Source organism: Drosophila hydei, unplaced genomic scaffold (assembly GCF_003285905.1).
Source record: "Drosophila hydei strain 15085-1641.00,03,60 unplaced genomic scaffold, DhydRS2 tig00008114-arrow-pilon, whole genome shotgun sequence".
Lineage (NCBI taxonomy): Eukaryota > Metazoa > Arthropoda > Insecta > Diptera > Drosophilidae > Drosophila > Drosophila hydei.
This window is the reverse complement of record NW_022045827.1, coordinates 441,437-466,810: the sequence shown is the minus strand read 5'-3', so window position 1 is coordinate 466,810 and position 25,374 is coordinate 441,437. Positions and strand designations below refer to the sequence as shown.

At 42.4% G+C, this 25,374-nt stretch overlaps 6 protein-coding genes across 7 annotated transcripts; 2 read left to right on the top strand and 4 right to left on the bottom strand.

Annotated features, from left to right (window-relative positions):
- Positions 1-224: 224 nt before the first annotated feature.
- On the bottom strand, positions 225-9,726 carry LOC111594955 (multiple epidermal growth factor-like domains protein 8). Its single transcript, XM_023308452.2, has 6 exons — positions 9,087-9,726; positions 8,592-9,008; positions 6,601-8,532; positions 5,248-6,546; positions 1,634-5,186; positions 225-1,567 (listed from the first exon to the last, which is right to left on the bottom strand). The coding sequence occupies exons 1-6, from the start codon at positions 9,486-9,488 to the stop codon at positions 291-293; spliced, it is 8,880 nt and encodes a 2,959-aa protein (XP_023164220.2). The 5' UTR covers positions 9,489-9,726; the 3' UTR covers positions 225-290.
- A 72-nt stretch (positions 9,727-9,798) lies between these two features.
- LOC111594956 (60S ribosomal protein L44) lies at positions 9,799-10,830 on the top strand. Its single transcript, XM_023308453.1, has 3 exons — positions 9,799-9,873; positions 10,126-10,299; positions 10,572-10,830. The coding sequence occupies exons 1-3, from the start codon at positions 9,871-9,873 to the stop codon at positions 10,707-10,709; spliced, it is 315 nt and encodes a 104-aa protein (XP_023164221.1). The 5' UTR covers positions 9,799-9,870; the 3' UTR covers positions 10,710-10,830.
- A 19-nt stretch (positions 10,831-10,849) lies between these two features.
- On the bottom strand, positions 10,850-11,553 carry LOC111594957 (WASH complex subunit 3). The gene is made up of 2 exons (XM_023308455.2): positions 11,032-11,553; positions 10,850-10,974 (listed from the first exon to the last, which is right to left on the bottom strand). The coding sequence occupies exons 1-2, from the start codon at positions 11,481-11,483 to the stop codon at positions 10,935-10,937; spliced, it is 492 nt and encodes a 163-aa protein (XP_023164223.1). The 5' UTR covers positions 11,484-11,553; the 3' UTR covers positions 10,850-10,934.
- A 2,982-nt stretch (positions 11,554-14,535) lies between these two features.
- LOC111595764 (striatin-4) lies at positions 14,536-20,621 on the bottom strand. Of its 2 annotated transcripts, none has more exons than XM_030224416.1 (4): positions 20,206-20,621; positions 16,636-17,122; positions 16,357-16,575; positions 14,536-15,817 (listed from the first exon to the last, which is right to left on the bottom strand). In XM_030224416.1, the coding sequence occupies exons 1-4, from the start codon at positions 20,596-20,598 to the stop codon at positions 14,706-14,708; spliced, it is 2,211 nt and encodes a 736-aa protein (XP_030080276.1). In that variant the 5' UTR covers positions 20,599-20,621; the 3' UTR covers positions 14,536-14,705. The 2 variants fall into 2 exon arrangements, with proteins under 2 accessions (XP_030080276.1, XP_030080277.1); XM_030224417.1 differs by having other exon boundaries at positions 16,357-16,551.
- Positions 20,622-22,113: 1,492 nt separating this feature from the next.
- LOC111595766 (barrier-to-autointegration factor) lies at positions 22,114-22,938 on the bottom strand. The gene is made up of 2 exons (XM_023309648.2): positions 22,587-22,938; positions 22,114-22,494 (listed from the first exon to the last, which is right to left on the bottom strand). The coding sequence occupies exons 1-2, from the start codon at positions 22,710-22,712 to the stop codon at positions 22,348-22,350; spliced, it is 273 nt and encodes a 90-aa protein (XP_023165416.1). The 5' UTR covers positions 22,713-22,938; the 3' UTR covers positions 22,114-22,347.
- A 165-nt stretch (positions 22,939-23,103) lies between these two features.
- On the top strand, positions 23,104-25,359 carry LOC111595785 (pancreatic lipase-related protein 2). The gene is made up of 6 exons (XM_023309669.2): positions 23,104-23,182; positions 23,285-23,373; positions 23,462-23,750; positions 24,139-24,301; positions 24,370-25,007; positions 25,059-25,359. Exons 3-6 carry the CDS (start codon positions 23,702-23,704, stop codon positions 25,310-25,312), a joined length of 1,104 nt encoding a protein of 367 aa, XP_023165437.1. The 5' UTR covers positions 23,104-23,182; positions 23,285-23,373; positions 23,462-23,701; the 3' UTR covers positions 25,313-25,359.
- Positions 25,360-25,374: the final 15 nt, after the last annotated feature.

Genomic DNA, 25,374 nt, shown 5'->3' with positions numbered 1-25,374 from the left:
TTCTTATAGACGCACCACTAAATATAATTCAGATCTTATAGTTTTTTTTACGACGTACATCATTCTGGCTAACTGTAGATGTAAATATTATATACAAAAAATTGCCTAAACTATGCATACAATGCCACATATAAATCGTATATGCGAGTATACTATATATTTATATATATATAATTAGAATATATATATAATGGTTATTTATAATTCACTAATACAGATCGGGAAGGGACGGGGAGTTCTATGTTTATATAGACTAACACTTACACACATATTTTAGCAGTTGTCAATTTTTAGGCCTGATGATGTCTTTGAGCGCGCATAAAGTGTCTCGCATTGAGCGGATATTGACGTGGATACGATATCAGAGTGGAGCCCAGAGCAATGCTCAGCGGAGCTTTCGAGCGTCCTGGCAGGCTGACAAATACGGTGCCAACAGCAGCCAAATTATCATTTGTCGGCTCAATGGCCACCAACATGATTTCCTGCATTGGGCGAGAGCTGCTGCTGAAGTGGTGGTGTCCATGGGTGTGGGTGTGAGTGTGGGTGTGGGTGTGGGTGTGTGTGCTGTGTGAGTGGCTATGTGCACGGCTGTGCGTAGAGGTGTGTGTGGCACTGTGTGTTGGCTGATTGTGCAGCTGGGTTTCGCTCTGTAAATGCTGTTGTTGCTGCAGCAGCAGCGCTTGACGTGCACGTTGACGCATGTGACGCGTTGTCGAGGCCGACGTCGCTGGCGGACTATTATCCATGTCCAAGCTGGCGGACGCTAAGAAAATCTGCGCAAATGGACGCTTGGCCAGATGCAGCATTTCCACAACATGTTGACGACGCGCACGCCGCAAGTCTGCCGCCTGCTTCACCTTCCAAACGATAACGCACAAGGCGAGGAATAGAAAGAAACAGGAGAAGAAGACGGAGAAGAACACAAAGAGATCAATGTGCAGCTGATCCTGACGAAAAACCACAGATCCATAGCTCGGCTCTGGTCCAGAACTAGCGCGCAATGCAATAAAGAATCGTGTGGCACTCAGATTGTGCGCATGCTGTGGCAGAGTTAGCACCAAACGATTCTTCAGTCCAAACAGACGCAGAAGTGTATTGCATTGATTCAGTGTCACATGCGTGCTCAAATCCTTGGCAAACTGATCCTGGACAACGAAGCTGTGTCCTCCATGGCTGCGACAGTCGTGTAGCTGCGGTATATAGAAGTTGCTGCTGCTGCCGCTACTGCTGGCTCCCATACTTGGACCGTTCGACCCAGTGCGTCGCTCGGTCGCGAAAAGTTTCTGCAGCGTAACGTTGTCATGACGCGGCAGGGCAATGTTGAGTGGATGCTGTCGCTTCGACTTGGGTCCCCAGTTATAGCGATTGTCCAGAAATATCTCGTGGTATCCTGTTGTTTGATTTGTTTCCACTATAAACGAATCGTCCTGCGGTGACATAAACACATCCAATTCCCCTTGAGTCACATCGATTATGATGCGTATGTCCACATTCATGAATCGGGGCTGTATTACAAAGAAGACGGTCTGACCGGGCTTGAGAGCAGCTGGTTTTGATTTGCATTCCTCTGCGAACGGTGGGATAAAATGTTTATTAAAATAAAATCAATTAATTGATAATCCTAATAGCTTACCTATGGGCTTGGCATCGAAGCACATGCGCGACTCGACGGTAATTTGTTTATAGCACTGATGTCCATCGGTGGGATTGCCAGCATAGGAGTCGCGACACTTGGAGCATTGAACGCTCCAGCAGAGCTGCGCTGAATTCTTGCCGCCAGCGGCGATGCAGGTGGCATCGCTTTCCGTGTTATTGGCACAGTTGCATTTCTCGCCGGTTACCGCATCGCAGACGTTGCCATGACCATGACACTGGCAGGGACGACATTGCTTGTGCAGATCTTCGCTGCCACGGAAATAGCCCAGCAGGCAGCTGTCGCAGCGATCGCCGGCAGTGTGATTGCCACATCTCAAGCAGGTGGCATTGTGGGCTGGTCCTTCGGGCAGGATGCGCTCCAACTCCGAGCGAGTCATATTAAAGACAGCTGGATCCGCATCGTAAGCCACACAGACATCCGAATGGCCATGGCAGTATTCCAAGCATGGCTGACAGGCGTGTCCCTCGCGCGGATTACCCACAAACAGGGGCTGGCACTTCTCGCACTGCTCGCCCATGGTGTTGTTATGGCACTCCAAACATATGTCCAGCCTGCTGCTCGATTCGCAATTGGAGTGTCCATTGCACAGACACTGAATGCTACAATTTTCGCCCACATAGCCGAAATCACACTTGCATTCATTGGGCCGAATGCAGTTGCCTCGCACACAGCCTTGACTGCAGACGGGAAGGCAGCTGTTTTCTTCCTTGCGATAGCCGGCGGCACAGACGCACTTGTAGCCAGGCGTTGGTGTATCCAGATCGATGCACTGCTCAGACACAGCATCGCAATTATGATGACCATTTTCGCATTCATTCTCCGCCGGACATTGTACATAATGCCAGCTTACGACGTCCGCATGTGTCAGTTGTGAATCATTGCGCCAGCTGCTGTAGATTAAGTCACAAGTGGAGCCCGACGGATGTTCCTGACGATGCTCGAGGGCGCCCTCTGTGCAGACGCCATCGCCATTGAAGCCCTCGCGTGCACACCAGCCGCAATGCGTATGCTCCAGACAGCTGGAGCACTGGGTATACACATGGCACGGCTCGGGGCAACGTTTAACTTCGGTGGACTCCAAGACCAGGCCACAAACGCCACCGGCACACAACAAAGGCTGTGCACTAGGCGATAGACAGGCATTTAACATCGTAGACCATTTGCAATCCGTGGCCCCGGCATCCGGCGACGATTGCAGGCAGCTGCTGCAATTGGTGTGCGTATGACAGGGAGGTGGGCATTGATCTACTAGACGATACGCATTCTTCTCCACCAGATCCCGGGCAATACACTCATCATGGCCCAATTCGATGCTTGCCCAATGGCATTGGTCGCTGTGCAGCATGCACGTTTCGCAGTCCAGCTGATGACACTGGGGCAGCGGACAGAGACCGAGCACTCCCACACTCAATTCCTTTTCACACCAGGCGTTGTTACGGGCGCAATCCACGCCGGCGGGCACACAACGTCCACGTATGCCGCACTCATCACACCACTGGCAAACGGGACTCAGTTCCTGATGGATGGGCCACGCGGCCAAGCAGGCGCTGCAGCTACCAAAGCTCGAGCAATTGCGACTCGCTAGCCAAACATCATTGCACGCCGGCCCATTATTGATGACCAGCGTTCCATTATAGTTTGCACATGGCGCCCGGCCCTGGGTGAAGCAATGCGAGCTGTTGCTGTACGTGTTCTGGATGGTGCAATAGCTGCAGCCCATATAATGACGACACATCGATTTGCCGCCGCTCCACAGCTGGCAAATGTCCTCGGGTATGTTGATGCGCGTCACATGACTTTGGGTGGCGCTGCCATCCCAACCGCCAATTACATAGATCGCGCCGCTATCCACGTCGATGGTCATGTCCTCGGCATAGCTAGCCACTGGCAATCGTCCAATTAGCTCCACATCATCTGTCAGTCTCACCCACTGGTTGCAGGCATAAACGTAAGCAATAAGCAGATCCGTGGCGTTATATGGACTCGTCCGGCCGCCATACACAACCATATAGTGTTCTGTGCTGACGGCTGAGTGGAAATATCGTGCACGAGGCAGCTGCGAAACAGGTGAATTCAATTCCCTAAACGTCGGCAATTCCGTCCAGCTTAGTTTGTTCAAATCAAGTGCGTAAAGCTTGTTCTGCGCCTCGCCCGCATAGCCGCCAAAGATATAAACGCTGTGCGTCTCCTGATGATAGACAGCGCTGTGCCCGTAGAGCACAGGGAGGCGTGCTCCCATTGCTGCCAGTTCCAGCCAACGTCCAGTATCCAGATTAAATTCCCAAAGCTCCAGTGGACGAGATTTGTTTAAACTCAGGCCACCGATCAGTAGCAACGATTCGTGTTCCTGGTAGCGCGTATGGGTCAAGGTGTGCCCGGCCAGCGCTGTGGGCGACTCGGCCTGCGAGGGATCTACCTCAATTTGATGCCAGCGTTGATTCTGTATTGAGAACTGCCAAAAGTCCGAAAGCAAACGTGAATTTGCGCCAATGCCGCCATAGATATAAATATTCTGCTTTTTCACATAGATCTCAGCTGCATGGAAATAACGTCCAAGGGGCATACGATCCTCCGGAGTGGATGATTCAACTGTCACCTGCAGCCATGTAGCGTTCTTCGTATCAAATTGACGGAAATCATTAAGCGGTCCATGACTAGGCGAATAGCCTCCAAACATCCACAAGGAACCCCTACGATCCGCATTCACCGAGTGGCCAAAGCGTGGTATGGTCTTTCTTAGATGCTCCAGGGCTTCGCTTAGCAGCTGAGTATTGAACAGTTCCGTCATAACCAAATGATTACGCTGCACCAATGTGCCACAATCGGCGCCTGCATAGTTGTTATTGTTGCATATACAACGTCCATATTCGGTATCGCAATAGCCTTGTATTCGCTTCGCATGGCAATTACTTGGACAGATCTCAATCTCACAGCGTGGACCCACATAGCCAGCAGGGCAGACGCAACGCTGCAGTGCATCACAGATATGTGGATGCATACAGCTGCCCGCCACGCAGTTCTTTACCGAATACAAAGCATTGAAGCCAAAGTTTCGACGTTCGCTGCCCTGTTTATAGTAGACGGTGACATGACTGGAGCGTGCTTCGATAATGCGCGCCGCACTGTACGGTTCGCAGACAACGGCCAGTAGTTGATTCTGCTGCGCGGCGCCTGTTAAATCTGGCAAACTGTCATAGATGTAAACGGCATTCTCGTCACAGCTCATGGCCAGGCTGTTCCACTGAAATTCCAGCTGCAACAGCGATTTATCCGCATGCAAAGTCTTCGGCTGCAATATCCACAGGCATTCACGGACTTCAAGGCTAGCGCCCCAGGGCGAACGATACGATTGATACGAGCCAATGGCACTGCGACCTATGCTGGTCAATATGCCACGAGATTCACATTGATAATAACACTGTCCGCCATCACGTGGATCGCCATAGTAGCCGGGCGCACAGACATCGCATTTGAGGCCCTGTGTGTTGTCTTTGCAGAAGCATTCGCCGTGGCTCACATTGCAAATGCCCTATAAAGAAAAGCAGCTATATTAAATTGACGATGTACGTGGATTGTGATCGGTTGCTTACCAAATCCTGGTTGCCGTGTCCATTGCACTCGCAGGGATGACAGCCAATATTTGCAGTCGCATTGCCGTAGCTGCCCTGACGACAACGTTCACAGCGCTCGCCTTCGGTCCACGCCTGGCATTGATCGCACTTCCCAACGCGCTCCAGGCAAGTGGAGTGGTTGTTGCAGCCGCAGCTAACACCACAATCGCTGCCCGTCCAACCCAGGTCACATTTGCAGCTATAGTCCGGCGGACCGGAGCAATAGCCATGCTGGCAGAACTCGTAGCAGGTGCGCACGCAACTGAAGCGTCCATCGCCAACATAGCCACGACGACAATGGCAATTGTAGCTACCTTGCGTATTGGTACATTTGGCTTCCTTGTGGCAATCGTGCAAACCCAGTCCACATTCATCCACATCCGGACACTGAGCATAGGCCCATTCAGCATCATGCTGCGAGCTGCTATTGAGAGCCAAGGAGCAATTTCCTGCACTGTAACTGAAGTCGCCCTGCATGCAAATCCCTTCAATGGGATTATCCCGATCAAAACACCAGCCGCAACTCAAGGTGCGCAGACAAGAGGTGCAATTTCGATGACGCTCACAGGATTTGCACTGTTGCAGCGAACGTGGCGGTGGAGGATGCATAGTTAGTGTGGTTGTAGGCGTTGCAGAAGCTGCGGAAGCAACTGGTCCAGCTGCAGGTGAGGTAGGTGGCGTGCCCACCTTGTCGATCCATTCGCGACACATGCCAAATTGATATTCGCTGGTGTAGACGGCAAAGCTAAAGCATTGGGCGCTCGCCTCACACCAGACGCAACGACCACGTTCACCTAGACACTGATCGCAGCCGCGACGTTCGCGACATGGTCGAGGACACTGCGCTATCGCTCGGACGCTGCTGTTTGACTTGCCAATGCGTCCACAACGTGCATCATCTAGCCACCATTCGCACTCCCCATTACCAGGCGTGGAGACGCAGGCACGACAGGTCACATAGTTGGAACAATTGGCACATTGACTAGGCTGACTGATCAAATACGCCCAATGGGTGCCCTGATCTGTATCATTGGCCACACAAACGGCACTTTCATTGACAGACTTTAGATGACATTTGCTGGTTAGTGGACACCAGGAACAGGATCCATCGGTTAAGCAGTGCAGGCAGTTGTTATATTGAGTGCAATCGCCCGAATAATACGGCTCCAAGTATTCGAAAGTAAATGCATTGAGCTGCCCGTTGTGTAAATGCTGCAACTCCATTTTCGTCTTCTGATAGGTGTTGTAGATGTTATTCTGGCCAATGCGACGGCGAGCCTGCAATCAGCATTTAATAAATATAATGTAAATGGAAAATAATATTAAACTTACTTGAAAATCTATAAGGAATGGTTGCTCAATGCTGGGTAGTTGCACATTGCTGCAGTATGATTGATTTGAGCTTTGCGTCGTCACATTATCCAGCATATCGAGATTCATGCCTAGACCAACGCGCAACACTGCTGACGAATAGCTGCTGCACACTTGTATGGCTGAATTGTTATTGTTGTTCCACTGCTGCTGCGGACGTACGAAACCTAATAATCGCGCCAACATTTCACCCTCCTGTCGCTGTTCAAAGTACGCTGTGGGCGGCGGCGAGGCAAAGTCCACCATGGTAGCATTCACAATGCCCACATAATCGGGCATGGTAAAGTTAACAGGATAGTTATATTTGATATAAGTCAAGCCCGGACGGCGATCATTGCGGGTGCACATATCAGGTTCTCGTATTTCGGTGCCTTGTTCGCCCCACCAGCCGGAACTATCCCCGCACATACCGTAGTTATCAGCCCGATAATGACAACGGGCATTTTGTACACACCAAGTGCACTCGTTGAGGCCCAGCTTGCTGGCTACGGAGAAACCGGCGGCATTGCCACCACCCCACAAGGTGCCATGCACCAAGCACGAATGGCAATCGCCAAGAGAGGGGCAAATTCCGGGGCAGCGAGTCGTCTGCAAATTGGTGGTACAATTGGCACCAATTGTTCGACCATAGCAACTGCTATCCGCCGAGCACCAACCGCATTCGGGATTGGATAAACATGCAGTGTGTGAAGCGTGCAAACGGCATGACATCTCCGGATTATGATTGTAAACAGCATTCTCTACACGTAGCACTTGCGGCAGCTCATAGGCGAACAGATCTGCATTTACATTGCCATGATAGCCGCCCACAATAAGCAGCGTATGATTACGACGGAGTGCAGCGGCTTGGGCAAAAACACCCTGATGCTTCGGGTACAAACTGTCGTCGGCAGAGACCACTTGATTGATCCAAATGTGACAACTTAAATGATACCAATACATTTGATTATCATAGCAAATCTCATCCTTGTTATGCCGATGGGTATAGCCGCCAAAAACAATCATATAATTTCCTGATATGGTGGCTGTATGAAATGCTCGTTCCCTTGGTATATTCGTATCTCTCAATGCTGTGCGCGGATATAAGATCTCCGTCCAGTGCAGCTGATCCAACTGAAAAGCAAATATGCGATCTGATAGCTTCGAAAAGCGTGCCAAACTCGTCATAATGCCACCAAATACAATCAGCGAATTGGTAGGTGCATAGTAAACGGTAGAATGAGCTGCCAAACGTACGTCCAAGGTTTTCCCACCTCGCGGCTTAACGAGTTGCCATTGCGAATCTTCGCTGAGCGGCAAGCGAATTCGATAAATGCTTGAGGAGAATTCGCCCGATTCTACACTGCCGCCAAATAAATACAAATAATCCAAGGCTGTCGTTAGGGTATGCCTTGCAAGCGCTGGAGGCTGTAACTCAGATTTGACAGCCATTTGCTTCCATTTGCCACCGCTTTCCGTATTATTATATTGCCAGAGATCATTGTAGAAGCTACCATTGGCATGTTTGCCACCAAAGATGACAAAGCCACCTGGAACACGATCTGCTGCATGTCCATAACGGCCATGTGGTTTGTGATCGGTCACCTCTTCCAGTATGTCCTCCAAATATTCAGATAGCTCCTCATCCGTTGAGTTTGCGTTTACTGTAGTCAATGGCAGCGAGGAACGGGTGCGTCTTTGATGTAGATTCGACTCGGCCAGTGTGTAGAGTATATTACGAAAGAAGCTGACATCGCTGGTCAAGCCCCAGAGTTTGGCCTCATCCTCGTTCTTGTGCTGCAAAACAGCTTTCAGCAGTGTATGATCAATTTTCTGTGGATGATAAAAGTGACGGCGACTCTGCAGCGGTATGCCCCATTCGTCTTCCCATTGGCTAGTGCTAAAGCGATATATCTATAAGTAAAATATAGTTAATTAACTAATTTCATAAATAAATTCCATTATTTCCGCACCTGTAACGTGCTGATGACATTGTTCAGATCGTAACCGCCAAATACATATAGTGCGTCCTCGTCTTCCATATAAACAGCGGAGTGTGCAGCACGTGGTGTCATGCCTTCCGCATCGGTGGCCAGCCACCGCCAGCTACTGCCCGGTGGATTATCACTCAAATCGCACAAACGTCCACTGTAGCCAGTGGAGCAATGACAAATGCTTTTCTGGCATTTTCCGCGACCCTGATGCTCACCGCACTTCTGCGGGCACGCCTCATCCTCACAGTCGGGCCCCACCCATTCGCCATGACAGACACATTGGTGGCCCACACACTTGCCATGATTGTGGCAGTTATTCAGGCAGTTTGATATGTAATAGGAAGCACGAAAGCCATCCAACACATAGTTCGTATCACTGTACATTAGAATGAGCATCTATGGGAAACAATTTTTGGGATACAAATTTTAAATAAATAGAGGTTTAAAGAATAGGGCTAATTTTGTATCACTTACACTACCGCTGCGTGCGACCAGTTTTTGCGGCTGTGTGCGTCCGCTGAAGCTGCCCAACAGAGTTGAATTAAAGGAATCGCCATCGTATACATAGATATAATCATAGGAGCACTCGGTGCCCATGCTATGGAATGTTAATGTTATAAATTGACTGTCATTTTTCGCTTTTATCAGCCATTCACAGTGCGAGTCCTGCGTATAATTGTAGCCGGAGGGGCCATCGCTAATTTCACCGTAGGGCTCAGTGAATACCTTGCGACTCCGATCGCAGGGCGCTGTTATATGGAGCTGATCCGATTGTGATGCCAATTGAAAGCTGATTAACCAAAATGTCAAGGTTGGCAGCAGCGCGTACATTCTTCGCATTTTAATTACACTCTCGCATTCGCAGCCCAATCTCATTTTTATGCTAATTGCGTTAACACAATGACGGGCACATCCGTTGGTATTGTGTTTATCCGGTTGCAATTGTGTTGATGCATCTTTTCCACACTTCTTACATTGCACACAACTCTGGCACTATGGCCGTTTGTTCACCAGGAAACTAGTCGGCCGCTGAAAAAGTTATTTTTTCTCCGTTGCTTTAGTTGCAAAGTTGCTTCTTTTTTTGTTTAATTTTACTAATTAGTGGTGGGCAACATTTATCGCAACTGGAATACCCAGTAGCTGGCAAATATCGTTGTGAATACCAAATCATGGCAATACTGATTGTTGCCATTCACAGCGATACATAACTATTGCACATCTCTAATTCCGTCTTTTTGGGTTTTCTTTCCTATTCAAGATGGTAGGTGTTCTGATCGGCTTTGACGAAAATCAGCAAACATCCGTGTTAAAAACATTAAAAATGTTAAACAAATTATTAAATATTGCACAACTCAATGTTGTCTGTGATTTTGTGACAATATTAAACTACCGTGCGTACTTTCAATGCATTCTATTTGATACGCAAGCTTTTGTGTTTCTGTTTAACATTTGTGATGGCGCCAACAAAAAATTAAGAAACCTAAAATTAATGTGTTGTTTGTGATCGTTATAGGTGAATGTACCTAAGCAACGTCGCACCTTCTGCAAAAAGTGCAAGGTCCACAAGCTGCACAAGGTAACGCAGTACAAGAAGTCCAAGGAGCGTAAAGGTGCTCAGGGCAGAAGACGTTACGACAGAAAACAGCAGGGTTTCGGTGGTCAGACCAAGCCCATCTTCAGGAAGAAGGTGAGTAGTCCATAGTGTTGGAAACATCAATATTGGCACTTTAGTAGAATTGGATTTGCTGCGCTTTCACATAGCACTAGGCGATTCATTGGGAAAAAGTGCAAAAATAAAATATGTTAATGCTTTGGTGCGGCCTTATTGGCAGCGTGCTCGGTTCTGTCTAAACGAAATGCGCTCCAACAGCAAAACTTACAAATGGTCCATTTTAAAAAGCTTTAGAATTGTTCCTATTCAGCTAAACCTAATATATGTCTTCGCTTATTCTATTACAGGCTAAGACCACCAAGAAAATCGTGCTGCGTATGGAGTGCACTGACTGCAAATACCGCAAGCAGACACCCCTGAAACGTTGCAAGCACTTCGAGCTGGGCGGTGACAAGAAGCGCAAGGGACAGATGATTCAGTTCTAAGCTTCCAGGATTTGTAATCGCCAACTACGTTTTGATAATGAAGTGTTTTTAAGTTGTTTTCATCGACTGCTTTTGCCTTGTCCGGCAACAAGTGAGAAAATAAAACAAATTGTAGACGTAATTTTTTACCAAATGTTTTGATTTAAAAATGTAGCATTTCATACATGTGCTATATCACAATCTGTGCTGAATAACGGTTTGGGTCATTATTCAATATTCCGCATTCTATTCCAGAATGCCGTCTTCTAGCATAAAGTCAGGATTGCTGAAAATTAATATAGTTTAGCCAAGTAGAGATAAGTGCATATATTAAGCAACTTACTCAAGCATTTCAGCGTTCAATCCTTCAGTTCGCATTTTTATTTTAACTGCAGGCGCTGGTACGCCCACTTGCACCATTTTAAAGAATTTCTTGTAGCGAATGTCTTCACAAACCCGTACGCCTTTTACTTCTGTGGGTACTTCTTCCTCTGGCTTATCAGTTTCATCATAAGTTGTTTCCTCAGTGCTTACTTCATGTGTTTTTGTGAAATTAACTGCATCATCTACCGGTATAGAAGCGAGTTTTGTTTCTAGAATTATTAAAGCCGCTTCCGTTCTTTGTAGTTGTCGCTCCAGTCGCACAAATTTGGTTTCGCAATTCAAGGCAAATTCATTGAGAAAAGTGCAGGTATTTATTAGGAAATGATTAACAAAAGCGAGTATACGCTTTTGATTTAACGGTGGTATCTGAGTTTTATCCACATCACCGGTAAATGTTGCGTTTGTTTCCATTGTTATTATTAATAGTATTTATGCCGATAACTAACTTATTAATATGACACTTTCGATGACACTTGGTAATAATGTTATCGAGCAGCCACCACATTATGTGCAGTGCTGTAAGCGTACAGATAGTGCTGTACAAAGCCCTTAATGTAACGTATTTTTTGATTGGTTTTAAATATTTTATTTATTCGTTTTTATTATATCTTAACATGAAGTGTGTGGAGTTTTTTTTCTTTATGTTCTTGTTCTTATTCTTGTTCTTGTTCTTTAAGTATCAAGTATGGTGTTTTTTTTTCAATTTATTATAAAAGTATTTGTATATATTGTTTTTTTTTTAATTTATTTTCGTTAATATGCATGAGTTTTCTTTTAAAGTTTTGTTTCTATATGTATAAACTTATGTGCTGGGAATTGGGTTTATTCCACTATATGCTCAAATCTACAATGAACGTTGTACGACTTAATATTACATGTTCTTTTTTAATTTTTTAATTATACCATGCGCATTCAGCTTTTGTTATTTATCGAATAACATTGAATGTTTTGCGCTTCTATATATATATATATATATATAATTATTTATATATTATATATTGTGGCACCCCATTGCGTAAAAATAATAAATAAAAAATGTTTACAATCTGTTTAGAATCCTTTTCTACTTTCATTTTGTAATGTTTTGCGTTTTGGTGAAAAATATGGCAGTGGATTTGTATAACGGTACAAAAATAAAAACCATTTTGTGCGAGTTTTTTATTCATTTTTTGTTCGATCTTTCATTAATTAATAAATTAAAATTGCTGCCAGCAGCGGAAATTTCTTTGTTTTTTAAATGAAAAGGCAACATAGGTTTGGATTTGTTTTGTTATTGATTCTATTCGGATGAATTGCATCGTTGCAAACGAGAACCCGCTGGTCCACAACGTTTTAGAAAATTGCTTTTTTATTTTATGTTTATATATTTATATATTTGGTTTTCTTCTTATTGTTGACAAATGCGTTGGTGTTGTAAAAATATTTCAAGGCCAAATTCATTTTGTAAAACTTTATTTAAAATAAAAATAAAAAATACATGGTAATAAAAAATCAAAAATGTACAGTTAAAATTAAAAATCAATAGATTTAATGTATTAATGTTTTTGTATGTGTGTGTTTGTTTGTTTATATAACTACCATCATATTTTTTGTTTTTTTTTTTAGTAGTATATCATATAGATCTACAATGTGTGTGGGTGTATATATTTATATATGATATCGCATTTTCAATTTGTAACAACAAAAAGTACAAATTAAACACACATAATTTATCGATAGTAAAGGATTTTTCTTTTATATATATATATGTTTATACATATATATATATATATATGCTTTTCTTTATCGAATATCAACTTGGGCTCATTTCTTCATTATTTTTCTTTAGCTGCGTTTCGTTACCTTTTTTTTAATAATTGTTAATACTATTACTAATATTGAGTTGCTCGGCATTCACGTCCACATTGTTTAACGTTTATTTGATTACAATTAATGAATCGTTAAGCGATCCAAATCATATATATATATATATATATATATATATATATATATATATATATATATATATATATTTATGAGTATATATATATTCAACTACAAGTGTACGAAATCCTTTTCATTTGTTTTGTTTTATGTTTAATACTAGGCATAAATTAAATAAATAGCTTAGCATACAGTTATAGCTCAACGGCATTTATTTATTATTTTTTATATATCATCTGGATCTGGATCTGTATATATGTGTGTGGATCTCTACCCAAGCATTGCGTTATCTTTATTTATTTTTTTTTTAATATGAAAAATGATAGAAATAGAAGCATTTTACTTTTCACTTAGTGTTTAATAAAGTTTTCTGGCGATTGTTTACTTCTTTTGTTTGTTTACTTTTTATACTTTTAATAAATAAACATCTTTATCGTCGTCGTCGTTTACTAAACTTAATTTACAACTTGCACGCTCATTGTTTTTTCATTATTTTGTATGATTAAGAGGGGGGCTAAAGTTTATATATATATATATAAACTGTTATATATATATATATACATGTATGCGACTTATGTACTACAAATTTGATCGTCTATATATCATTACGTAACCGTTATTTTCTTTCTCTTTGTTAGCTGAGTAAATTTTATTGCAAAAAAAAAACTTGCACAGCGAGTGGCCAATATAGCAAAAGGTACGTACATCAACTTCATACATCACACATCATCGATTATATCATTTAAAGGTTCTTTTCTCTATATAAAATGTACAGTAAAGCTTCCCACTGGAGCAACTATTGACACAATCGCTGAGCAGTTTAGAGCAATGTAAAATATAATTAAAAACTAAATTGTCATTGATTGGCAATTGTCTACATTAAAAAATATAAAGAAAAACATTAAAGTTGTTGAAATTGTGGCTAAAAAATATAAAAAAATTAAATGCCATAAAATCAAGAACTTTACATTTGTTGTTAACAAATAGTTTTTGTATCTGTGTGTGTATGTGTTTAATATGCGGCATGGATTTTGTATTCGTATTCGTATGATCTTTTAGATTACAAATGGTGCTCGCTCGTACGCTCGGAAATGCCATAATGTAAATTTTATTATATATATATATATTATTACTCTTTAGGTTGATTTATGCCCTTTCTTTATATATATATATATATATATATATATATATATATATATATATATATATATTTATATATATACATATCTATATATATATATTTATATATATATACATATCTATATATATATATTTATATATATATACATATCTATATATATATATTTATATATATACATATCTATATACATATATATATATATATGTATATATACATACATATACATACATATATATATATACATATATACATACATATATACATATACATATACATATATACATACATATATACGTATATATATATATATACATACATATATCCATAGCAATGTGTGTTTGTTGTTGTTGTTCATCTCTTGTATATAATTGTATAATTAGATTTAAATGTATAGTAGTATAATGTATATATATAAGTGTATTTTTATATGTATAATTATTTAACTCGAACTCGTAATCGCTTAGCTGAGAGCTGCTGCAGCATTGGCTGTGTGTGTGTGTGTGAAGGTGGAGATTAGGGATTGGGATTGGATATTTGGGAATTGAGGGTTGGGCTTAGTCCGATGTAAGTTAAACAAAAACCTTGGCCAGACCATCGGCGCCGGCACTGGCTATATAGGGCTTGGTTGCATGGAACGCCACGTCAAATATGCTCTCATCGAACTTTTTACGATGTGCAGTTATCTCCTGCACACATGTCTTATTGTCCAGATTCCAGAGGCGTATGGAACAGTCATGTGAACCGGACAGCAAATACAGTCCATGTGCATCAACGGCTAACGATGTAACCGGCTCCAAATGCGCCACCATCGAATGCACCAATGTTCCCGATGTATTATCCCAGAAGCGTATATGGCGATCCTCGTGTGCGGTTATCGTGATGGGCAGTGTCGGATGTGAGACGACTTTATTAATGAACTTCCCCGTATTACCGGACATCTCCTGCGAGGCCTCCAGTTTGATCACCTGTTTGCCCGTTTCCGTGTCATAGATGATACAGTGTGCACTGTTGTAGGCCACCACAATGTGATCCACTTCGTTGCGCACAAAGTCCACGGATGAGGGCCCGCCCTCGGCCTCCGCGGCCGTATAGGTGCGCAGCAGCGGCTCCTTGGTATATGGTGACCACAGCTTAACGGTACCATCTGCAGAACATGACACAATATTATTCTGCATGGTGGTTAGACCCCAAACGGCGTCCGTATGACCCTCCAATGTGCCGGAATGCACGTTCGGATCGTAGCAATCATATGGATCAATATTGGGCGATGGCAGCTGCCAGCACTCGATGTTACCATCGAGGCCACCCGAATAGCATGTCTCGCCGCTAGATGACATGCCCAGGCAGAGGACGGGTCCGGTGTGGGCACGGAACGTGTAGAGCGGTTCAACATCAAGACTAGCGGATTTTTTGGCTTGCACCGTCTTCTGTAGATTCCACAGCTTGAGCGTATTATCCTCGGAGGCAGTGATTAGCACGGGTTCCTCCGGATGGAAAATTAGTGAGCGCACTCCGTCAAAATGCGAGCGCAGCGTATACTTGGCATTCCAGGTTTTCCGATAACCAGCGCCACCGGCACTGCCGCCAGTGCCGTCCTTGGCATTTGCATCGTACGCACCGTCCGACTCATTGTTCACTGTCAGCTGCGCTAGCTCACCCAGTCCCAAGGAACCGTCCACCTCTGCGAAGAGATGAGAGAGAGAAATATATTTTACTTCATATACACAAGAAATCAAAAATTACGATTCAAACCGACAACAATCAATGGAAACAGCGACAATATCGTTTTTATAAGATCTCCACAGATTGTTGGCAGTTTTCGAATTTGGTGATGTGTTTCAATTTGAGTGATTAGTAAAAAGCACCTTCGGTCATTAGATTCATATCGTTTAAGAGCTGCTCTCCCACCTCCGCCTCAAGATCTATGCAAAAGATGAACGCATCGAAAAGACGAAGAAGAAGAAGAGAGAAGCGAAAGAAACAGAAAGCGAAAAGCATATAACAAGTACAGCGTTTGTTCTTGGGTGGTGGGTGGTAGTTATTGTGGACAGTATTTTTTGTGGATCGTGTTTTATGTAGGTATTTTTTAAATTGGGACTTTGCAAAGTAAAAATTGAAATACTACAGAGTATATGATGCGACTGGTGGGAGGGCTTTGAAAGTTGGTATAAAGAGGGAACGGATGAGCTACAAGATCGTTTTGTTCAATTTGTTTCATACCTTCAGTAAGCATATCCTTTCCAGACTTGGGCCGTTTGGCCATTTTTACATCGGTATCCTCATTGTCGGTCGCTACCATTTCCAGATCGTCGGAGATTTCATCATCGTCGGACATTTCTGTCGGTCCAAGGAACTCAAAATTAGCCATGACCGCCGCCTCAGTGTCCAGTATGATGGCATCATTCGATTGTTGCACTTTTTTAGCGGGAGTATGACGGCCTAATGTGAGCAAATTATTCAAATCTTCAACAGGGGGGAAGAGGGTGTACAATGACCTACCTTCCGATTCAGAGGCACGTTTATTGCTCTCATTGCCATTAATATTAGGACTGAGATTCTCGCCACCACTGCCAATTCCTCCTCCAACGTTACCAACGCCACCGCCACTGACGCCATCATGATCCGTATTATTGTTGAGTCCAAGTATGGAGCGTACACGATTTGAACGCACATCTATTATGTTGTCTGTGTAGCCGATTTCTGCTAGATATTGACGCAACATTTGCCTGCCTTGTCGCCACGTGGTGTTAGACACAGAGCTGTAGGGCACTTCCGAATCGGTGGCCACGTCGGTACCGATGCCGCCATCATCATTCGATGTCGGTTTGAACTCGTTCAATTGCGGCGGATCAGTGCCGTATTTTAATCGATAGAATTTCGCTCGCTCCTGACGCAGCGCATACTCCAGCATCTTGATGCGTCGCGTCAGATCAGATTTGAGGCTCTCTAAGCATTTACGTTCGCCCAGCAACATCGCGATGCGCGCCTATAAAAAAGATAACATTTTAATCAAATTTAAAATAATTGATTTATAATTTAAATCTAAGAAGTTAATACTAACGGTAACATATGAATATTGGGCTTCTACTGTGAACATTACATATTAACATGTACATATATATGAATACGAATACCCCATATGTTGCATTGGGGTATAATCAATTTTCATTAATGTAAAGCTTGAAAGCTTTCATATGCTCCCCATTAAATATATATGTATATATGCGTATGGGTATCAGTGTGTAAAGTGATGATGTATGCGTCTTGTTGCATTTCAATTGCTGCGTTTGGCGCGACGCTGGATTGGTCTTATAATTGACGCTTCGTTGCACCACAGCACAACGAACGAAAAACAATTAAATTCAATTAATTGTAATATAACATTACAGACTTGCTGCACTAATTGTTTTTCAGCAGTGAAAAGGATAGGGAATGGGAGCTAGAGTGAAATCCGCAATGTTTACCGCTACTGCGTCAAATATGCGAAGCTGAAATATTAAAACACTATTACCCCCTCCTAATCCATAAGTGGAACAGCTATGTTAGGTTCTGTAGCATATATTTCTACGCAGTATATTGCAATAAAGAGAAGGGAGATGAAGGGAAATACTAGGCAACAACGGTAACATGAACAGGAGAATAACGAGAAAAAGGACTGATAGGTGCGTAACGTCGATACAAAGCAAAAAAAATATATACTTTTGCTTACTTCCTCTTCCGCACACTCATTCAATTGGTCTACCTCACAACTTAAAAGGGGAGGTACACACACACTCTCACACAGAGAGAATTGGCCAGCTCTCAATGGGTGTGCGCCCCAAAGGCAACAACAATAACAATTTATACATGCTAATAACAGAGGCAGCCGCAGCGCATGAGAGCAGCAAAGAGAGCAGCCGATTTGAAGTAATGGTCAGAGAGTGAGAGAGACGGAGAGAGCACGTAACGTAACTGTGCCGCCATTTGATTTTATACACAATTTGTTTCATTCTTGTTTAGTTGCTGCTGCGGCGGCGGCTGCTGCTGCTATTGTTATTGCTGTTGCTGATGCTGTTGGTGTTGCTGTTAATGGAAACATGTTCTGCATTTGAATTAACATTCAATGGCATTTCATTTGGCACAGTCGCTAATTAAAGCACGCATTTACCAGCAAAATGTTAGAATGCTGTTCGCGTGCCAGTGTTGAAAGCTGCTGAATGAAAAAAAAGGTGGCCAATGCAAAAAGTGACAAAAGCGCACACAGCCACATTTTAGCCACAATAGTCTACCAACTGCAACAACACCACATCCCAATGGGCTAGTATGTATTTATACGTGTGTGTACTAATGCCAAGCACTTTTTAAATTACCCAGCGACATGCAATGGCGATGATGATGACGCCGACAGGGTAAAATATGTGGGCGGCAGGTGGCGAATATTTATTTATTTATTTTTTTTTTTGCTAGTTCTTTTCATAGAAATACAAATAGCAAAGCAACAGTCATTTGTTGGTACAAAATAAATGTTGAATAATGAATTTGCTTTTGGTATTTGCGGAAATTGTAGTTAAGGCATGAAGTATTTCTGATTGCTTTTGTAACACGATCATCAGCACAAGGAATTTAAGGAACATAAGGAAATTCTTCAATGGAAAATTAAAAATATTTCTAAATAAATAAAAAACATTAAAAGACTCATTCATAGTCATGATCTTCATTTCCCTTTTTATGTACTAATGGTAAGCGCGCGCCCATTTTCTAGACAGAGTATCAGACTAATCGAGTACAATTAGTTAACAAAATGTATATATATCATAAGCTCTAAGACATATCGAGAATAAAAAATAAAACGTAAAATAAAATATATATAAATACATATGTATGCAGATAGGAAATTACGTGTTTTTTTATATACTAATCGTTTTCATCAAAACGGCCATTCGTCAAATGCAAAACAAATAGACTAATTAACAGCTGGCTTGACGGCATTTGCCATCGATTCCAATGGACGCAACGACAACAGCACCGGCGGCAGCGGGAAGTCTATAGATTGTACAATGAACCAGGCCCGGCACAAACACAAGGACGTTGCATGTGCAGCACTGACACTGACACACAAACAGCCGCAAGCCAGAAATAGACACACACATCGTGTAGAGACCGGCGCACACGACACACACATATACAACTATATCTGTATGCATACATGTGGATGTGTGTATGCAAACGCGCTAAAATGGCTTCCAATGTGGTGGCTGCCGCTGCTGCTGGATATGGGCGCCGTCGTCTAGTCACTGCCCACTCTCTGGTTCATTTTCATATAATTTTTTTTTGTGATTTTGGCAAAAGACAAACAAGGCGAACAGGTTCATAAACATAAATGTTTGCGACAAATGTGTGCGGTGTGTTGTGTAGGTAAAATGCAGAGTCAGCGTCGTCGCCAACTTGTTTCCAGTGCAGTGACGTTTTGAATGTCACTTGTTTATCAGAGCGTAACGGAATGTACACTGAGCGCATCGATGCTGCGTAGTATCGATAACGATAGTACGTTTCCAGCTGCTTGTGCATTATACGGGTGAAAGCGAGAGAGTATGGGGGGTAGAGTTAAGCCCATCGATAGGCGATCAGCATGTAATTATAAAATTGAGTAATTTTGTGCATTTCCTGGAAATTCCGCCTCTTGCTAAATGTTTTTTTTTAATAAATACTTTGCTATATGTGCACTTAGTTAAATTAAAATTACCAAAGGCGTAACGGTTGATGCATCTATAGGCAATCAGTATGTAAATATACAAATGACTAATATGGTATATAAACAATAAAATATGGCGTATAATATAAAATAAAATGTAAAACATTAAAAAATTGTTTCACAGTCTGATTGTTAATGGATAAATGTTTTTCCTATATAATAATACTTTTATGCTAAGCTAAATAAATATTGTGAATAACGTTGCAACGCTGAAGCAAACAGAGCATAAATTTGATTACAAAACAAATTAGATACAGCTGTGCGCTGGCAGGTAAACTCATTCAAAGAAAAACCCATTGAAATGGAAAGTGAGCTTTAAGGATAAGCAACCAACTCACCTGCAGCTCGGCCCTGTCGACGTCCCATTGTGAGCGCTCCAATTCAAACCTCGACCATTCATGTTGTATGAAATGCAATATGCCCGGAATTGTGTATTGCGGTGTGGTTGCCTGCTGATTATTAGGTCCACCGCCGGGTCCGCCCATACTATCGTCGCTGCCGTTATTGCCAGTGCCACCACCAGCACCGCCCATGCCGCCGACTAAGCTGCCCACATTCGCATTCTGTCCACCCAAGCCGCTGATACTGAGGCCACCGCCTCCACCGCTGCCTAAACTGTTGGATAGTACACCGCCGCCGATAGCGGAATTCGCAACACCAACGCCCAGGACGGCTGCGCCACCGACCGGCTTGTTATTGATGCCAGCGGTGGCTCCCGAATTGGTTCCCATTTGTTGTTGGTGTTGTTTTTGTTGTTGTTGTGGCTCGACGCTGGATCCGCTGCTCCTACTCCTGCTCGCAGTTTGTGTTGCTTAGCGTTGCCAGATGCTCGAATTCTGGCTCCTTTGTGACAGTCACTGCAATCCGTTATTGTAGTTTTCTGTTGTATTGTGTTGTAGAATATGTTTTCTCCCGATCCTAGTTTTTGAATTCCAAAATAATTCACTCGATGGCGCTGGACACGGTAATTGGTCTGGTTCTTAAAGCTTGCCCTCGAGTGTTATTTTTTAGATGGCTGTTTCTATTGGTCCTGTTTTAGGAAAAGACAGAACAGAAATGGCCAGACGTAAGACAAATGAGGTCATTGAATTTTTCCCGAGCAGCAGAAAACAAGCAAAAGGATACGGGGCTTAAATGAGTGACTGCTCGCCTGGCCTGTCTCCCGGCTTGCTCTGCCTTTCTCTCACTCTCTTTCTCTTGTTCGCACTTCACCGGAACCTTATACGCCCCCGCTCCGCGCTCTCTCTCTCTTTCTCTCTATTTTACGATACAACAACGTCACAAACACACACTCAACACAACACATACACGCATAACACACACACACGCACTCACCCAATCGCACTGATTTGAATGACAACGACAACGACGTTTACTACTATTTAAGCACACATACTGAAACGTTTTCAGCACATACGACTATTCCCTAAATCTATTATTATTACGCACATTTACTTGAAAATTTTGTTGACTATTTACAAATTTTTCCAAGGAAACGTTGTTGCTACCGTTTTTTTCGACTACGATTTTGGTTAGAGACGTTTACGCAAAAAAAAACACACACACACTCAAGTTTTCTGCGACGCGAACAGGCATTTAAGTATAAATGCAGACAAATGAAGCTTGTGTTCTGAGTACGAATCACAAGCTGAAAATAAATACGTTTTTCTGTTTATGATTGCGTTATTTACGATTTGTTACTAATATAATTAATGCAAACGTCGTGCATTGCACACAAAAAGTCGATTCAGCCGTTCGTCGCACAAAATGTTTGGCCTGGAACTCTGAAACAACAGAGTTGCTGCTGCTTACATGCATATGCTTTGCTCACTCATACACGTTGTATTAACAGCGCGATTGTATAGCTATCTCGCTTTACGTTTCTATATACAAAGAAAAACACACACGCACACCAGCGCACACCAGAGCCGTACTATTTTCACTTTGCTTAATTTAAAGTAAATGTGCAGTCTTATGCGCTTTTGCCAATAAAGCAAGCGCCAGTTACGCTTTGCTTATTTTGCACTTTATGTCACTGCTTGACTATATTTTAAAATATGTTTGTTAGATTTTCACGCAGCTGCTTTCATTCCATTCACCTTTATTTTCTCTTAAAGTCCGGCAACTACCAATACTTATCGGATCACAATCCAAGTTATCGATTGTTGCTTCGGAGTTTCTTGTGTGCCGTCTGACCAATATCACTTATCGAATATATTTATATTACGCTTTAAATATCAGATTTAATTTTAATTAAAGACTAGCAGTGGAAGTTGGCATATCATACGTAACCCGATGGATAACCAGTTCATTCAATTCTAATTAATATACATTTACATTTTAATGATAGCTTAACGTTATTGTTGACAGAACATATATGCAGTTTAGTTTAATGAATATTATCGTATGGTTTAAAATTTCCTTATCCCACTCGAGCGAATTGCTTGTCCAGATTCTTCACAATTTACATATTGAAACATTTACATGAATTCCTCGCACCAATCGTTGAGACAATTGTAACAATCGGATGCTTGGTTTGAGCTAGCATGACAAACATCCTTCATCCAATCTTTGAATAGCTCTTTGTCCTTTTTCAGCACCAAATACTGGCCGAGTACAGTGTACGCCTTGAAATAGAAGTCAAATGCCGGTTATTTAATTCAAAAAACTTAAATGCAAAAAATATTTATCTGCGTATATGGCGTCATTTTATATTTACCTTATCAAATCCCGCTTCGATGAGGCGTCCGCCAAGCGTTTCGCCAATGCCAGCCAATTCTGTGACAGATTTTTCGCCCATTGGTTCAGCTACAAAATTTCTGTACTTCTGCGTAGTGCCCGACATTTTTTTAATTTAATTTTTTTCTTTACAATTAATTGGTCGAGTGAATTCTTAAACAATTAACCGAAATGGCCACTTTAGCGAATTTCGCGTTGCTTCTAAAATATGACGCACAAAAAGAATGCGGCAGTATATGGAAAGTATGAAAATACTGTAATGACAAATATCGATAAGCGTTAAATACAACTTTGAGTGCTACGTTACTGCGTGCGATTAGTTTGAATTAAATAATACAAAACAAAAAAAAATGAAAATAAATAAAATAAAGGATCAAAATAACATTTTTTTTTTCCTAAAATATTATTGCATTTGTTACGCTTTGACATAAATTTATTTAAATATGTCAGGGATATATATACGATTTATCATTATTACAACTAGTGAAAAAGCGTAGCATACTTTTGTTGAAAGAAACACATTGCTGCATAACTTGTAGGGTATCATCGAATAGACGCCTACAAGTCAAGGTTTAGGTACCCTTTTTATTAATAATTATAGAAAACATTATATTTTAAATATTTCTCTGTCTTTTTATCGTACATTCATACATATACGCATGTATACATATATTTAAGGAGGCCCGTAGCCATCTTTCTTAATGGCACAAGTACCGTTGTTTGCTAAGTCGCAAAAGAGCAAGGGACACTACCAAATACGAAGATGAGTGGGTACCTGTCGTATTCATTTGTGAGGTTTAAAGAACCAAAGTCGTTTTTTATTTCGAATTCAAATGCAACCATTGCATGCATCAGTGAATATTAATTTGGGTCTAACCCCATTGATCCCCGTGGCGATGCCTGATAAACTTCAACTACATACAATGTATACAACTTTTGGAAGGCAGCTCAGCTCCAGTCTTGATTGACAACTGGCCATGGTCTCACTTTTAAATAGGCCGCTAACGGAGCAGCTATAAAATACGCAAACGTAACGGACGAATGCCTTAGTTGAACTGTAACAAAGAGACGAAAGGAAAAAAGCACGTAAAAATTATGTTGAACTTGGCGTTGAGTTGGCTGTGCGTCACCATCGTTTGGTCAGGTGAGTGAGTGACTGACCTGATTAATTTAAGAGTTTCAGCATCGCGTATCGTTGCAAATTAATTATCAAACTAAGAAACTGGTTTTTCAAAAGGAGAAAAGGATTACAAAACGAGACATAAGAACTTCTTGAACATGTTCGTTTAGTTGCCACGCAACCAACAAGCAATCAAGATGGGTTCAGGCTATGGACTTGCATGCATTTGTAATGTGATCAATCCCTGCCGTAATGAGGTGTCCAACGCCTTTGTGGTCGTCCAGTGGCTAATAACAGGATTCGCTGCACTGGCTCAAGTCGTGCGACCCGTGTTGCTGCTTTGTAATTTCAAACTAAAAGTGAATCTAATCAAAACTATTTTATCATTGGCAAATATTTGTTCTCCTTGCAGTTGGCATACGCGGCGAAGTGATTTTAAGTCAAGAGGATTACAACAAGACCTGGATCTATATGCCCAATGGCGATGGCAATCCAGAAGTGGCATATCTAGTCGAGCCGCCGCCAGAGGATCGCATTAGTTTGCCTCAATTGATAAAGTTCGAATATTATGGCAGGTGAGAAAGTTGCGTTGCATATATTCTGTACAAAAGTCAGTTTTTAAATTATTTTTGAAAAACCTTAGCGATGCCCCCAATGATATGATCAGTTCTAATTTCTGGATTGATGAAAACGATTTTGAGCGAGCTCGTCATAAACGCGACACCTGGCAGGAAATGGCCGAAAAGTTCGACCCAAAGCTGGACACCAAAATTTTGGTGCATGGCTGGAAATCGAGCACCATGAGCAACTCCATACAGTCTATACGAGGAGCGTATATCCAGCGTGGGCAGGTGAATGTCTTCGCCATCAACTGGAGGGATCAGGCAGATAATATCTACTATTTGACACCGGCTCGATACACTGTGCAAGTGGGTCGGGCAGTGGCCAAGTTGATTGATCTGTTGGTCGAGGAAAAGAATGCGGATCCACAGCGCATTCATTTAATTGGCCATAGTTTGGGCGCACATATCATGGGCTATGCCGGTTCTTATACAAAATATCGTGTTAGCCGCATAACCGGACTGGATCCAGCCCGGCCTGCCTTTGAGGATTGCATTGGGCCAGAGAATCATTTAGATGATACAGATGCCAATTTTGTGGATGTCATACATAGCTGTGCGGGCTATTTGGGCTTTCGTAAGCCCATTGGCATGGTGGACTTTTACCCAAATGGTGGAGGACCCCCACAGCCGGGTTGCACAGAGATCTCTCAGATCTTCAGTAAGTACGATGAAGGTATTCCTCATAATTCCAACTAATCTGTTCTTACAGCCGGTTGCAGTCACGGTCGCTCCTATGAGTACTTTGCGGAGTCCATAAATAGTGTCAAGGGCTTCTATGGCGTGCCCTGTAGTACTTTGGGTGAGCTGAAGGGCAAGAACTGTACCGGCAGCAAGATTTTAATGGGAGATCCAGTTCCTAGGGAGGCGCGTGGTATATATTTGGTTAAAACAGCCAAAAAGCCTGCTTTCGCACTTGGTATTGACGACTTACTGCCCAAGGACTCTGATGAGGAAACTAACTAATTTATAATTTTTTTTATTTTTCATTATTTATAAACTTAAATTCAAGCTTAACCTACAAATAC

What these genes read in the sequence shown, in the direction of transcription:
- LOC111595785 (XM_023309669.2), top strand. Translation starts at nt 23,702, where the DNA reads ATGTTGAACTTGGCGTTGAGTTGGCTGTGCGTCACCATCGTTTGGTCA. An exon ending in AAGTTCGAATATTATGGCAG is followed by an intron (nt 24,302 to 24,369) that starts GTGAGAAAGTTG and finishes GAAAAACCTTAG; the next exon opens with CGATGCCCCCAATGATATGA. An exon ending in AGAGATCTCTCAGATCTTCA is followed by an intron (nt 25,008 to 25,058) that starts GTAAGTACGATG and finishes CTGTTCTTACAG; the next exon opens with CCGGTTGCAGTCACGGTCGC.
- LOC111595764 (XM_030224416.1), bottom strand. Translation starts at nt 20,598, where the DNA reads ATGGGAACCAATTCGGGAGCCACCGCTGGCATCAATAACAAGCCGGTC. An exon ending in ACGTGCCTCTGAATCGGAAG is followed by an intron (nt 16,576 to 16,635) that starts GTAGGTCATTGT and finishes TGCTCACATTAG; the next exon opens with GCCGTCATACTCCCGCTAAA. An exon ending in AAAGGATATGCTTACTGAAG is followed by an intron (nt 15,818 to 16,356) that starts GTATGAAACAAA and finishes ATCTCTTCGCAG; the next exon opens with AGGTGGACGGTTCCTTGGGA.
- LOC111594956 (XM_023308453.1), top strand. An exon ending in AGCCCATCTTCAGGAAGAAG is followed by an intron (nt 10,300 to 10,571) that starts GTGAGTAGTCCA and finishes ATTCTATTACAG; the next exon opens with GCTAAGACCACCAAGAAAAT.
- LOC111594957 (XM_023308455.2), bottom strand. Translation starts at nt 11,483, where the DNA reads ATGGAAACAAACGCAACATTTACCGGTGATGTGGATAAAACTCAGATA. An exon ending in TTGAACGCTGAAATGCTTGA is followed by an intron (nt 10,975 to 11,031) that starts GTAAGTTGCTTA and finishes ATTAATTTTCAG; the next exon opens with CAATCCTGACTTTATGCTAG.
- LOC111594955 (XM_023308452.2), bottom strand. Translation starts at nt 9,488, where the DNA reads ATGAGATTGGGCTGCGAATGCGAGAGTGTAATTAAAATGCGAAGAATG. An exon ending in GACACGGCAACCAGGATTTG is followed by an intron (nt 5,187 to 5,247) that starts GTAAGCAACCGA and finishes TTTTCTTTATAG; the next exon opens with GGCATTTGCAATGTGAGCCA. An exon ending in CTTCGATGCCAAGCCCATAG is followed by an intron (nt 1,568 to 1,633) that starts GTAAGCTATTAG and finishes CACCGTTCGCAG; the next exon opens with AGGAATGCAAATCAAAACCA.
- LOC111595766 (XM_023309648.2), bottom strand. Translation starts at nt 22,712, where the DNA reads ATGTCGGGCACTACGCAGAAGTACAGAAATTTTGTAGCTGAACCAATG. An exon ending in TCGAAGCGGGATTTGATAAG is followed by an intron (nt 22,495 to 22,586) that starts GTAAATATAAAA and finishes TTCTATTTCAAG; the next exon opens with GCGTACACTGTACTCGGCCA.